Source organism: Tachysurus vachellii, chromosome 9 (assembly GCF_030014155.1).
Source record: "Tachysurus vachellii isolate PV-2020 chromosome 9, HZAU_Pvac_v1, whole genome shotgun sequence".
Lineage (NCBI taxonomy): Eukaryota > Metazoa > Chordata > Actinopteri > Siluriformes > Bagridae > Tachysurus > Tachysurus vachellii.
The window spans coordinates 16621755-16637239 of record NC_083468.1 but is presented as its reverse complement, the minus strand read 5'-3'; the positions used below and the strand labels follow the sequence as shown (position 1 = coordinate 16637239).

The window sequence follows — 15485 nt, the reverse complement described above, 5'->3', positions numbered from 1 at the left end:
GCTATGAGTGATAAAAATGCAACAGTAATCGACAACATTAATCCCTTTTATTCCAGTATGCAAAATGTTTTCAGCTTTAGCAGGCTAACTCCAGACCATTTGCAATTACAAGTGAGTAAAGGTGATTCCACAGGATAAGAAACAAATCAGTCAGTTATTTTAATCCAGTATGTATTACTATGATATAATCAATGAAAAGCTGGGTCAAACATATGAAATACAAGTCATGGGGCATTACTAATTGGAACCATTAGAAGAACAACTCCCCAGGAGTAGAAACAAAGTGAGATTATTATTTAATGGCACAGAAATACACAGATTATATTTGCAGTGATTTTTGTGCAAGGGTCACAAGAGCGCTTCACTATCTTCTTGTGGCAATCACTGTATAAGAATGTTTAAGAACACCCCTTTAGTACTTATAACATCTAGGGGTAGAGCTGACTGGACGGTGCAATAATCTTTTAAAGTGCCATCTTGTTTTCAGTACTTTCCTTGCACGCAGAAAGAGGGTGCCAATTTTTGAGATGCAAATTGAGAACGTTCTATGAATTTCAGCAGACAGCACTGCATTACTCTACAGTCATGATAGAGGAAGTTTACACATTCTACTTGAACCATCAGAAGTATCAGTTTTTCCCCAGTTTGAGTTGGGCAAATGCGTTTGCCAGCTTCAGAGCCTCCTGGACGCATTGCGTGTTTCTGCCTGTGGCCTGAGCAGACATGTCTTTCCCACCTCCTTTTCCATCCAGCAGAGGGCACACTTCCTGAACCCACTCATTGGCTTTCAAGCCCTGATTTGCAACCTCCTGTACAAAAAATAGGAGTAATTTAATACACCATTTATATATGCTTACTATAATATAATTAGAAGATTCTATTAAAATAATCTTTTGTTATATTGAAAATAACAAATGCTTATACATTGGAGTTTTAGACATGCACATAATACTGAACATAATATTGTCCTATTCTGCAAGCTGTCACTGTTTTGATTAAAAAACATGACACTTTTTTTTTTTAATTGAAGGAACATGTAAAAAGGCACAGATGCAAACTAATCCAGTTACATCATCAGTGGATAGCTATCAAACTGTGATATCAGTTGACTAGTGTATACATAAACAGGAAGAGGGTGAGGGGGGGAAAGGCCCCGACAGTAAAAGTTTTCAGGTCTGATCTAATAAATGATAAACCATTACTGTGAAAGGCTTTTAGACTGCTGGTTGGGGTAGTTTACCTGTGGCACTTGGCAGAGGCAGATAATCTTGCTAGCTTCACTGTCAACAGCAAAAAGCATAGCAGCAGTCTGAGGGGACTGAGTCTTCAGCAGCTTCAATGACTCATTCAGAGCCTAAATGTTCAGAGAGAGGAACATCATAATTCTTTCCAGAATTTGTAATTTGTTCAGGTACAAATAAGGACATACAGTACCTTTGCACTAGCTCCACTCTCCATCTCCATAACAAGAAGAGGCTGGTTGGGGTTGCTTTCAATGATCTCTTTGGTCTTCTCAAGAACCTAAAGAAAGCAAAGAGGGTTAAGAGTTTTATCTAAGGCTCCAACAATTATAGATAGGTGGTGCTAAAATTAAAATATTCAAGCTCAGTTATTGATGCAGAGCAACACCATAGTACTGTAGAGTACTCCACCATGGTAATCATCTCCAACAGAAAAACAATCAATGAATCAATTTACAACCCTCAAAACAGCCTAAATTTGATTACAACCCAGATTGTGAACTTGTAGTGTTTGGACATGTGGCTTCTGACTTCCACACCATCATTCAAAGAACTGGAGAGCTTAATTTCTCCTTCCTCTTCAATGAATAAATAGATAAGATCAGGAAGAGAAAAAAGCTTTAGACAATAACCTTAAAAAGCATCATGAGGACTTCTATTTTTCTAGCAATTGCCTGGCTCCAATATTACGCTCTCAAACACTGTTAAGATGTCCGCAATTACAGTGGCAGCAAATTCAGAGCCACACACCCAAAATTTAAACACAGCTTAAGGGCACTTTCACACCTACTCGATCATTTGCAAACTAACAAAACTCACCACCTGTACCCTGATTTGTTTACCTCAGGTATGACTTGGATTCTCACTTCACATAAATGAACAAAAACAAACAAAAAAAACAAGAAGGCTGAACGGGAATGTTACATGTAGGGTGAGTACACCATCCTCTCTCTGGTTAGAGTGCATGTGTTTATGTTCCGGGTTTCACTTTAATTTAATTTAATTAGCTGTTAGCAGATTTTTTTTTTTTTAGTCTTGGCACGAAACTGTTCCATAGACTGATCAAGGCCCATGTCCGTGATACACTCATTAAATGGTGTTTTGAAAAGTTGTTCAGAAATATGTCAGTCAGAGCAAATTTCAATGATACATTTTGCCTCATCTCTGGTCCAAGTCAAACAGTGATTCATGCTGTAAGCCATCAGTAAAACAAACAAGCTGTTTAAACTAACCCTGTTCTCATCCTGTATTCCTATATAAGACTAAAAACAAGCTACATTAGATGTGGAAAACACCCCAAAGTATTGCTTTGGTCCACACTTGTATATGCTGCTCTGAGCTCACATGCCTAAAAAAAACTGCAACGATCCAGCACAGTTCAATTCAAACAGACTAAATGTTGCACATGTAAAAGCACGTTAAAAGGTCAACCCAAATTAGAGGTCCAACACAATGCCCTTCATGTAATGCAAACCAGGCTTCTTCTCTGCAGCTCACACTGTGCTTCATGTGTTTATTATGCTCAAGTGTGTTCCTCTCACCCTCTTCTGCACGTCAGCCTTGCTGCTGCGGTCCAGGTCATCCATGATCTTCTTCAATCCCTTCAGATTCTCTCTCATATCGTCTTTCTGCCACTGGGAGATCACTGCAGTTCCTAGTGACTGAAACGTCACAAATATACATTAAAAAGGGCACGATGCATTAAATTTTGTGGGGAAGTGTAAAGATGCGAGTTGGCGTTGAAGCTCACCTCATTCAGGTCTGCTATTTCTTTCTGGATGTCTTTATTGGGAGCAGTCTGAACTTTCACCTTCTCAGCCATGGCTGACAAGGCCTGACGCAGAGCATCGGCTTTCCTCTGGGCCTGTTAACACATGACATGGCTTTCATATTATTCTTTAAATAAATTATGTTTTATTATATTATTCATCATGCTTAGTAAATCTTAGTAAAAGTGTAGGCTACTTACAACATAAAAATAACCTCAGACCAGTGTGAAATAGTGGCTAAAAGTACGATAATGTGTAATAAATGTGTGATTATTGAGCAATCACCTTCTGAGCCTCTGCTCCAGTCACAGCCACGATTCGCCTGATCCCCTTAGCGATGGCCTCCTCGGACACGATCGCAAACTGGCCAGCATGACTCGAGTTCTGGAGATGCCTGGGATAACAAGCATGAGTCAAGGCTGAGCTCTTTAACTCTGTTGGGAGCAGGTCAACCTAACCAGGACTGTGAGAAGGTCAACCTAACCAGGACTGGAAGCTCACGGACACCACAACGCTTGTTACACAAACTTATCATTGTAGCAGTGCACTTATCACTTGAGAAAACGCTCAACTCTCTCTCTCTGAGTCAAAGTAATGAAAGTACATTCTTCCCTTGATATATAATGCACAATGTCTAAAAGTTTGTGGACACTTGATCATCACTCCCATATACGTGTCTGTTACACAATGGTATAAAATGTTTTTGTATGCTAAAAGGAAGCACATGTTGTAGCATGACAATGTGTAGCAAGGTTGAATGAAGCAAACAACCATAGTCATGCTCCAAATCCTAGTGGAACCTCATCCCAGAATAGTGGAGTTTAATAAAGCAGCAAAGAGGGGATTCAATTTGAAAATAGTGTTTGTGTGGTTTCAGTATCAGAATCTTGAATATCATAGCAACAACTTATGTACACGTTAGCTAGCATAGATCCTTCATAAATAGAGTAATGAATGATTATCCTTAAAAGCTCCTATTCAATTGCTATAAGTGATCACAAACAGAGCAACGATCATTTAACAAATTACATAAAAAAGTGGCCTTTTTTTTTTTTTTTTTTTAAATATTTCTTTGTTTATGCAGAAAAATGTTAACAAATTACACCCAAAACCCCAATCTTTGTATTCAGAATACATCATACAAGAGGAGTTTACTAACTAAAACTCAGCTTGTGAGTGCAGGAGTACTTTAAACTTACGTTCCACCACAGAACTCGATGGAGGTAAGAGAGCCAGCAGTGCTGTTCGGGTCAGCCAATAGATCCTCCACAGGGATGCCGATGGACACAACTCTCACAGGGTCTGGGTACGTCTCATCAAAGACAGCACGCAGGCCCTGGATGGCCTTGGCAGCTGCAAGTGAGGCGTCCTTGGCGTACACTGGCTATAATGAAGGAAATACAATGGATGTCGATTATGATGCATTTCAATAAATCTGGCTACTACAAGTATGGTATTAAATCAAGACACATCCTGAGCACCAAAGATCATACAGAAAACAAAAGGAACTTTAGCTTCGAAAAGTAACATTGCTTTTAAAGTTATGTAAAAAGCTCATTCTAACAGAACCTCTTACTACATTACCTTGGCATCCTTTATCATAGCTTGGGCGATTTCCTCAGTGCGGCGCACCTCCTGCGTGCTCATAGCTCCCTTGGCAGTAAAGTCAAAGCGAAGGCGGTCCGGTGCCACAAGAGAACCGCGCTGATCTGCTTCACCAAGCACTGACCTTAAGGCAAAGTTCAGGATGTGGGTGGAAGTGTGGTTACTCATGATGGGCCTCCGGCGAGCCTGAAGGAGCCCAAAAGAATAGAAGGTGCATTTTTAATAGGACATTAGAAAGGAGAACAGGAGAAAACCTAAACACAAAACACAGGAACTTCTATCCCCAGAAATCTGGAACACTGGTCCAGTTGGGTGGGTTTTAGTACCTGTTTAACCACCAACTGTACATCAGGGTGGGGCTAATAACACTGTGCTACTGACTGATTGTGAGTCCTGAATCCCACATCATGTGGCAACATGCACACAGAATAAAGAGTAAAATTATCTGCTTTGTTGCTGCTATTTGAGCAGTTAAATTCAACATTTTGCATTTCTTAACCTGGAAAATAAAGAAACTCCCCTTGAGACAAGTAAACTAGCATTTTAAATGTTTTCATAATATCCTTGCTATATTATATTGTAAAATATTTGTTACTTTGACTGTTAAAATCCAAACAGTGTTACTCTGAGCACTTCCTGTGTTGAATTTAAGGGTTTAATGGTTTCTATGTGGACCAATTCTCTTTTTGAATATGCAGAGTATAAAAAGCTCAGCGGGTTTCAAGAGACACACTATATAAAAATAAAACTTCAATCAGAAGTCCCAGAAGTCGTGTTTACACATCCAAAGGTAAAGATATAAATCTTTTTCTAAAACAATGATCAAAGCTATGGAAATAAATGAAGAATAAAGTAAATTATTAGACTAAATAAGATCTCTTACCTCGTCGACATGCATAGTGAGACGGTCTCCAACCTTCAGCGAGCCATAAACAGTTCCAACGTGCAGCACGTAGCCTCCACGCACCTGAGTATTCTTCACTGTGAACTCCATCCTCTGAGATGCACATTTAATATACAATCAACATGCATAATATATCAACGGCTGGATTAAAGGATCAATAGATCTTTTTATCTTCCTCTTTCCCCAAGTTTCTTACATCTTCTGTAGAGTCGTTCTCACGCAGCATGTATCCCTCATCGAAGGTCTGACCTCCCTGCTCGGCATAGAAAGATGTCTGGTCGAGCACCACGCCACACTCCTGCCCTGTGCTCACTTCATCCACAAACGCACGCTCACGCCTGAGAGCAAGCACCGTACCTACAGCTTTCACAAACTCTGCATGCACACACACACACACACATACATACACTGGTTACAACATGACCATACATCAGTCTTTGTGTTCTGCGTGTATGATGTTAGTTACCATAGCTGCCGTTGTCATCAGATGTATAGCTGTATTTTGGTGTGTCATCTGTGGCAGGGATTCCTTTGTTCCTCAGCTCCTCAATGGCATAAATATCCAGCATGATGTGATCCTCATCTCCAGCACCTTTGCCTTGGGACTTCAACTAACACACAAAGGTGCGAGAGCCCACGTAAACTACTTACTTAATCATGCAGTGCTAACAGACTGTCTCTGGCTGTGGTTACTATGTGAATGCACATCTGTATCATCTGCTGCTTAATCTGTACAGATGTGTGTGTGTGTGTATAGAGAGGCCACAGAAACTACCTAATTCAGATCCCATATGTTTACAAGAGATAATGATAGTAGTTCTCATTTGACTGTAAACATCACTGGTCCAGTCATCTTCAGCTTACCCACCTGAGCAGCTTTCTTCTCCTCCTCAAATGCAGCTAGATCCACTCCCATGCCTTTCTCCTCTGCAATGAGGACAGTCAGGTCCAGAGGGAAACCATAGGTATCATATAGCAGCCAGGCAGTGTCCCCTGAACAGGATGAAAGAGTATGAATAAAATACCAGCTCTCTGCTGACTCATGTGTAAGCACATGTAGACAGATGATCTCTGATTTCAATCTGAATTGATTAGTCATGTCTAGTTTGCTATGCCATGTAGTGATCTAAGCACTACATTGTGTTGTTCTGTACACAACATGCAGACAGCCAGCCAGAAAATAGACCAAGAAATGATCTCCCACATAACTTTGGTAAAATATATTTAAGTTTTTTCCAAAGAAAAGATGACAAAGTGTATTACTTGCAGAGAAAGTCCATTTTGATCAAAACCTTGACCTTCCAGTAGGTTTTCTAGACCATTGCACATACAGTATGGGAAACCAGCACTCATTTGTTTTTGCTACGAAATAAACATCCAGTGCATATATCAACTGCAAAATGACATTATATATTTTTTTTGTTTGTTGTTAAAGTCTAAAGTATTTCTACATTGGAACACAGTACTGATATGGGGAAAAGTGGATACCACTTTATTAGATAACTGCATTGGTATTAGGAACACGTGTACCTACTCAAAGTGCTTGGTTAGTGTACATTTTGAAATATTCTGAATAATCCTTTTTTCGCTAATTAATCTTTTTCCCCTTCCATATTCATGTTTGGTTTTTGTTATTTATTATACTTCCAGTGCATAAATAATTTCACTCATAGTAATTACATAATAATCAACAGTAGTCAACTTTTATTATTTACATTGACAATTAATTGATACTAAACCACAGGCAATCACAGTGGTAAATGTATTAGTCAGTGTTGATTCTGTGTACGTGCCCATAAAAATGGCTAAAGATTGGCAAATCTAAGTGGAATAGGACTAATACTAAAATGGGGATATAAAAAACACAAGCTTTATACACAATTAAAAGAGATTAGAGACACCAACCTGGAAGAGTCTTGCTGTCTCCAAGGTTTTGGATCTTTCTGTCCAGGATGCGCCGCCCTCTGCTGAGAGTCTTAAGAAACTGCATTTCCTCTTCATTAATCACATCCTTCACTGATTCGGGGTCTTTCTTCAGCTCAGGGAAAGCATCACCCTGTGTGCAGAGATTTATATTATTGGATTGGATATTGCATTATTAAGTTATTGGGTGGCAGCAATTAATTAAAAACAGATAAATATAAATAACAATAATAATAAAGATCCTTATTTCAACCACATAATGACAATCAGGAAATCAAAGAATGAAAAATGAAGAGTTGCACTAAACCAGTCATTCAAACGTAATAGCTTTCTCTCTGATCAATTAGAGATGATTATTCTCACCAGTGACTGCACCACAACGTCCACCAGAGAGGCAAAGAAGCCCTTTTGAGCCCCTAGCTTCTCATGTGCGTACCGTACTGCACGTCGCAGGATCCTTCTCAACACATATCTACACACACAGGACAGCTGTAATACAGTCGCAAACTATGCAATACACAACAAGTACTACTACTAAGGTCTTGTCCATAATCTCACCCCCTTCCAGTGTTGTCGGGTCGACCGCCGTCAGACAGAGCTATAGTGATGGTGCGGGCATGATCTGCTAAGACACGATATGCCATGTCAATACCATCTTTGTCTTCTGCTGCAACTTTGCCAGTGTAAGGCCTGGCTCCTGTGCCCTGGCGACCAAAACCAAGCATGCATGTTAGATTAAGGAAAATACAACAGCTACTTATAAAGAGGTCTTATAGATGTGCTTCTACCTTCTGGATAGCTTTAAAGTAAGGAACAAAGAGGTCTGTGTCATAGTTTGACATCTTGTTCTGCAAGACAGAGACAAGTCGCTCCAGTCCCATTCCGGTATCAATACTCTTCTTAGGAAGAGGCTTCAGTTCGGTTGCAGACTCTCTGCATACACCATACAAAAGGTTAGAATAAATTAGTTTGTGCATCCACATGCATGTGTACCCAAAGCCACAGTGCCTTTATATTACCTGTTAAACTGGATAAACACCAGATTCCAGATCTCCAGCACATTAGGGTCATCCATGTTGACGAGGTGTGAAGCGTCTCTGCCTCCGATGCGGTCATAATGGATCTCACTGCAGGGTCCACAGGGACCAGTGTCTCCCATCTCCCAGAAATTGTCCTTCATATTACCTGGCAAGATACGCTCCTCTGCCACCCTGGACATAACATAGATCATGAGCATGAAGGGTTATTCATAGCATTACATAGACACACATATTTGAAGTGTGTGGTACATCTGATCCCTATTCACCAGATGAGAATCAGATCATATTGTTAGTGCTGTCAGAATTCACAATGGACCATTGTGACCATTTCCTGAGAGTTCACAAATTTATGAAAACAGAAACAAGCTCTTTGGTGCTTCTATATTTTTCTTCAGTTGTGTATAAATAATGGATGCCTTATTTTGAACAATCAACATAGTAATGAACAAGTGTTCACCACCTCAGGAACACATGCTCCGAGTATGCATCATCTACAGACCTGTGACGGGTGAAAAAAGCAGGTTTTGAGAGCTATTATGTCCCTCCACAAAGGTGTCTGGAAGACAAGTAGTCTCATTAACGAGAGAAAGAAAAATAATCTATTCGTATCGACTTTGCAATGCTTAAGTTTTCATTTGCTGTGGAGGTTTGAGCAGAATGTATGATCTGCCATCTTGATGCAGCAGATGCAACAATAACTACAGAACACTACAAACATCTGCTGCAATCTGGTAATTTCACATGTTTTAATTGGTTTGGATAAAGAGAGACAAGCTTTTCAAAATCAGGAACATGCAAGTATGTTACAAAGCTGAGCAAAATAAAGCAAAATGCAGTCATACTGCTCATACTAACAGCTGCAAGCCAGACTCAGATATCTTATGTTATCTTATTGAACATAAGAGTTTAAGGCACTGACCCTAGACTGAACATCAGTGGGTTGTGCTGGACAAACAAGTCTGATCATAGAGGCCCCACCTCACAAATTACGAGACCTAAATTTTGCTATTAATGCATTACTCCCAGATACCACAGCACACTTTTAGAGGTCTTGTGGAGTAAATGCCTCGACACCTGGTGTGGCAACACGGTGAGGACCTACACATATTAGGCAGGTGGTTTTAATGTTATGGCTGATGGATGAACAGATGAGTGTAGATAAGCATACGTTTAGTGTACATGTGTGTACATATTGTTGAGACATTTAATAGTCTGAATAAATACCAGCACCATGGTTACTATAACAAACACTACAAAAACAACAAACCAGGTCATGAACCATCTAAAAGCATCACCACCTAAACCCTAAAGGTAATCCCATATTCTTCTAAGAGCAATTGTCATTTGCCTTTCACCTGGATGAGTCTGGGTGTGCTGCTGAAAGGCTGCAACTTGCTAATTCTATTTGTGAGAAACGTGCTCCATGCAGCCGCGTTTCTTGCATCACATGCTGAGCTTTTCAAGAGTTAATATAAATGTTTGTGTAGGTCAAGATCAAATTGTGAGGGTTGTAAAAAATTATGTGCAAATCACTTAAAAGCAGACATTTCTATATTACAACAGTGCGATTTTTGTGTCTGTTGTGTGCTAAACACTCATACATCCACACTTACCCTAGGTCAAGCCAGATCTGCTTGCACTCATTGTCACACTCAAGGCCTGCTTCAGGATTTCCTTCAAAGTAGGTGAAATACAAGCGCTCAAGTGGGATGCCCAAGTCCTGGGTCAACAGCTCCAATGCCATCTTACAGGCCAATTCCTAAAGATGGAACAGGAGGAAGGAAGAATTCCACAAGACTTTAAATTCAGACCTGCCAACCTTGGAAAATTTTTTTGAGTAGCAACTTACTCAACTTACTTTACTTTTGAGTAGCAAATAAAATAAAAGAGTATAACGTTATGTGCATGATTGTTTGTGTCTAATATCTGCATACTATTTTAACAACTCTTTATGTATTGATCTAAATTCAATTATAAATTAGATCTAATGAACTAAACAGTAACTTCATTTCTGACAACACATACATGTGTTAATTTTCTCAGCAATAATGCAAGACCCTAGACTTCACTATGGTTTTGACTGGCTGATCATATAATAATACATCCCTCATCATTTCTATTTCCCTGCTTTTCACAAAAAAATCTGATGTCCATCAGATGTGATCTACAGGAGCCAGTAACAGTCGAGTCAGAATACGATTGATATTTAAAAAATTACATTCGTTTCGTCATGTTATAGCATGACTGCGTGCTATAAAAGGGATACACAGACGCTCGCGGATATTGATTTCTTGAGACACACCGGACACTTGGGCACATGCCCCAGTAAAGGAGTCTAACGACGCCTGTGGTTCGGCAGGCTTATTAAAATGGATGAAATTCACAATTCTGGCCATTTACCTTTGAAACGTTAAGTCCTCACTTGTAAAAAAAACAGTCACTGTAAGATGAATTGAAGACGGACAGAGACAGATGAAAACCACATTCGTTTTGACGGCTCTCCGCATGTAGCGTTGAGTTTTAAACTGGCGCTATGATTGGTCGAATTATTATTTTCCCAGGTTCCTGCCCAATGCGGTTACACCCATAGGCGCATTGCCTGGTGCGCAAATGCACAGACAGTTGAACTCTAACCCTAAACCTTAAATATATTGTTACATGAGAAACAGTAAAAGAAATACAGTCAGAACAGCAAAGATATTCATATTGCGTTCTTATTTGATCACAATAATACAGACATAGGAACAGTTTCTTCCCTCAGGCAATCCATCTGATGAACACTTGACATACACAGAACATGCAACATTATTCTGACATTATTTATATTTCGATTTGCAAATTTATATTTCAATTTGCACATTTTTCCACTGTACATACAACTGTCTATATTTTATGTGTTCATGTCTTGTCAATGCCATTCTGTTTACACTGTGGAGCTTCTGTACTAGAACAAATTCCACGTATGTGAAAACATACTTGGCAATAAAGATCTTTCTGATTCTGATTCTGAGAATACATTCAGAATTTCATACTCACTACTTTTTTAAATAAATTATGTATTGCTTACTTTAAAATAATCTCCAAAGGACCAGGAGCCCAACATCTCAAAGAAGGTGTGATGGTACACATCTTTGCCCACGTCATCCAGGTCATTATGTTTACCGCCAGCACGGATGCACTTTTGGGTGTTGGCAGCACGCTTCAGTCTGGCCATGGGGTGGGATGGGTCGATTGTGTTTAGGAAGATAGGTTTGAACTATGAAAAGAAAACTTGGTTAAAACAAAAGTTAACAAGTCCAAAAAACAAAAACAACAAAGTAAACATATGTACTTTTACCCCAGAAAGAACTTGCAGACACAACAGACTACAGTTTCAAGTTTCTTTACTTAAAGCTTGTTCATACATGCCAAGATTTTGCATTCAAATACACTAATCTCATAGTAATTATACAGCTTAGGAAACAGTTGACCCCTAATACTACACTGCCTTGGGTGTGGCGGTCTTACCTGGTTCATGCCAGCATTGGCAAAGAGAAGTGTTGGGTCATCCAGGGGAATGGTGGAGGACGAGTGCACATACTCATGCTCATAGCGCCGGAAGAAGTCAATGAACCTCTCACGGATCTGAGCAGCAGTCAGTGAAGTGTCCATGCTTGATCGGTTGTTCAAAGAGGACTAGGAAATCAGAAAACACAGTCACAGCTTATTATAGAGAGAGGTGGGAGGAAAAAAACAACAACTAAATTGTAACAAATTTGAGCCATGCATCCAGGGAGGGAAAATCGTGTTAGACCTGCAGCATAGCACACTGCTACAACTGAAAGCCAAACAACAAAAATACTGACAGGCCAAGAATGCCAAACCCTGCATTTCATTCTTCTTTCTTAACTCTTTCTTCTGTTGCTGCATTTAATGCCGAGCTGAAACAAAGACATAAAAGAGTTCACCCTTGAACACACTTCTCTGATTAAAAAGAGTTCACATTCACCTGCCTTCTCTATTACAATTCAGAAAATAGCTTTGAATTTGAATGTGGATTAAGAGAACCTCATACAAAATGAAAGTGCGCTACGCCTTTCAAAACACCCAAATACTGTCCTTTGGGTGGAAACAAATCCTCACGAGAAGCTCCTCAAGGCAAACAGCTCTAGAACCAGCACATAATTACTACTGGATACTAACCACACATCTCACAACAGCTGAATGAGTGCAATACAAATCTGTACTTTGCTAATGTCTGACTCACCATGATCTTTAGTCGAAATGCAAACCAAGTCAGTTAATTTGAATTTTGGTACACCACACTCAAACATGCAATCAGAAACGTTGTTATGATGTCTAGAAACAAAATTGTACTAATGTGTGTAGTGTTAATGCAGCAACAATGTAAAGCGGCATAGAGAAAATGCGTGACTGGCAAGCTTCCACCTCAAACTGCTGAGCAATTCCACTACTGAATCTGGTAGAGTGATGAAACTCATGATAACTGAGAAGTCACGAGACCCAGATGCACTGGCATAAAACACAAGTCTTGCAAATATATCACTTCTCAATTCCTGCAAATATTGTTTAGATCAACCAGATGGCATTCAGCTTGAGACACACAGACGGGATGCAACATATCAAATTAATCCAGTGCTTCAAGCATTTCTGTAAAAGACAAGCTAAACAGACCAAACATCCTGCACACACTGATGTGTCACCTGACAGCATGTAAATGCTTTGGCAAAGAAAAAAGTGAGGTGGAGAGCCATGTGGATGATGACACCTTAACACTCCTAAGGAGGCAGGCAGGAAAAGTAAATGAGATTCCTGTTATATATACGCAAACATATATACAGCGTTGCAGACTTTCTAACTCTAACTTTAATCCAAAAGATCAAATCAACACATTTTGCTAATACTTGAGCAAACATTAATGGTTCTCCAGCTCACGTCACATCTGCACGGCATAATCTACACAAGATAAAGTTTGATTAACTGGGTCTGAACTCGACCCTAAAACTGATTTAACACATCAAACTTACAATTAAGCTGTACATCTCGTATCATAGCAAGTAAAACCAGCCACTTTGCTAAATCACACAGGCTAGTTTGCTAAACAAGTTATTGCCAATTAAGTCCAGGTTCACTGCCAGTCAGTTAGCTAGCTTACTAACTAGCTAGATTTAGCCATTAGCCTCGACACAAGAGAAGCCGGTGTTATATGATGTACTATGTTTACAAAACAGCTTTCGGAATCAGACAAAAACCTACGACATAATACAGTTAACAGAAATATACCCAAGGAAATTTGAGGGATAATAGTAGCTTTGCTCACCTAAATACTCCCAATAACCGTTTCTGGCTTCTCACGCGCACACTGCTCAAACACGCCGGTACGTTAAAAACACTAAGGTGCTGGAGTCAGAGCCATGCCGCTTTCCTATTGGTCGTACGGAGGTGACGCCTTAAATTTACAATGATCCTATTGGTGAAAGAAGCTGTCAATAACAGACACAGTCAAGTTCATTTTCATTACTGGATGATGCAACATGAAAGGAAGAGTTGAGTCATATAACAAAACAGTAGGATGGTAATCAGTGTTATTGATTCAAAGCATGCAACATTCTCATAACAATAATAATATCGAAACGCTAACGAAAAATTATATACCCTGCCAATCATGTTTCATTATTCTTTAGTCATTCATTTCATTTTTATTATTTTTTACTTATTTATTTTTTATATAAACACACACGCACACACACACACACACACATATTATGAGTTAAACACTTAAGGACACATAGAGATGACCAGTGTGAATAGTGGATTCCTAAAAAAAATAAAATATCTTTAGTTTAATTTCTTTGCAATATTACTTAAGCCTCGGATGGTTTGCCTTACTGACTCTACATTTAGTGACTTTTAATGACTTTGGGGTTGTAATCTGTGTATGAACCAGTTTTACCCAGTATCCACTTTGCCTTCTTTTAAATACTACCAGTAAATGTATTCATTTATTTGTTTATATTCAGTACCCACTGCAAGAACACACACAAACACACACACACACACACACACACACACACACACACACACACACACACACAGAGAGAGAGAGAGAGAGAGAGAGAGAGAGAGAGAGAGAGAGAGAGAGAGAGAGGGAAAGAGAGGGAGAGAGAGAGAGAGAGAGAAGTTAAACAGTGATAAAATTCCAAAACACTGAGTTGCAGACATAGCTAGACAACACTTAAATATGTAGACTGACAAATGATGGACATGTTTTCTCAATCATAATAAGCAGCAGATTAGCCTATATATTATTTAGTTACTAAGTTAACAAACCTGTTTCTAGGGAACTCATAACAACCCACAAATGCCTTGTGTTCAATTTATCACAATAGAATAACTGCCTCCCAAATTTATTTCCCTCCGCATTTTGAAGTAACCATCATAACAATACTTTGTGTAGTTTTGTAATTTGTTGTGCAGGGTGTTACAGGAGCAGAAGCTGAATGAGTGTCACATGTCTCTCTCTCTCTCTCTCTCTCTCTCTCTCTCTCTCTCTCTCTCTCTCTCTCTCTCACACACACACACACACAGACAGTGAAATAATCAAATACACTCTGCCATGTGGCACATCATTGATTTCTCTCTTAAAATGTGTATAGACTTCTGCATGGTGCAGCATGTTTCAGCATCAACCACTTGGGGGCACACAGGCACTTGTCCTGCTCTGTTGACTGAAGACAAGCAGCTGCTTGGACTACTCATGTTTTTTGTTAAACATTACCAGTACGGAGTGGTCCCTGGCGGACTAGGCTATCGCATTCTCACCACCATGGCCCGGTTTTGTCATGAGACCCGAGCTTGAATAAATTGCGGAGTATTCCATCAGCAAGTGCATCTGGCATAAAACCTGTGCCAAGTCAAATATGCTGACCTGATGTGATCCACTGGAAAAATCCAGGAGGAGCCAAAGGAAAAGTAACACGTGGATCCCAAACCGATTTTATAT

At 39.5% G+C, this 15485-nt stretch overlaps 1 protein-coding gene across 1 annotated transcript; it reads right to left on the bottom strand.

Moving 5' to 3' along the window:
• Window positions 1-28: 28 nt before the first annotated feature.
• On the bottom strand, window positions 29-13929 carry aars1 (alanyl-tRNA synthetase 1). Its single transcript, XM_060877967.1, has 21 exons — window positions 13803-13929; window positions 11990-12157; window positions 11550-11738; window positions 10096-10241; window positions 8462-8653; window positions 8231-8375; window positions 8001-8146; window positions 7806-7914; window positions 7425-7575; window positions 6388-6512; window positions 5986-6130; window positions 5716-5894; window positions 5499-5612; window positions 4595-4801; window positions 4210-4394; window positions 3296-3404; window positions 2992-3105; window positions 2783-2902; window positions 1435-1521; window positions 1241-1354; window positions 29-809 (listed from the first exon to the last, which is right to left on the bottom strand). Exons 2-21 carry the CDS (start codon window positions 12131-12133, stop codon window positions 630-632), a joined length of 2901 nt encoding a protein of 966 aa, XP_060733950.1. The 5' UTR covers window positions 12134-12157; window positions 13803-13929; the 3' UTR covers window positions 29-629.
• Between the last annotated feature and the right edge of the window lie 1556 nt (window positions 13930-15485).

Coding starts and splice junctions, on each gene's coding strand:
- aars1 (XM_060877967.1), bottom strand. CDS start 12,133: ATGGACACTTCACTGACTGCTGCTCAGATCCGTGAGAGGTTCATTGAC. Junction 8,654..10,095: donor CAGATCTGGCTTGACCTAGG/GTAAGTGTGGAT, acceptor TGTTATGTCCAG/GGTGGCAGAGGAGCGTATCT. Junction 810..1,240: donor GCCTCTGCCAAGTGCCACAG/GTAAACTACCCC, acceptor TTTTTTGTACAG/GAGGTTGCAAATCAGGGCTT.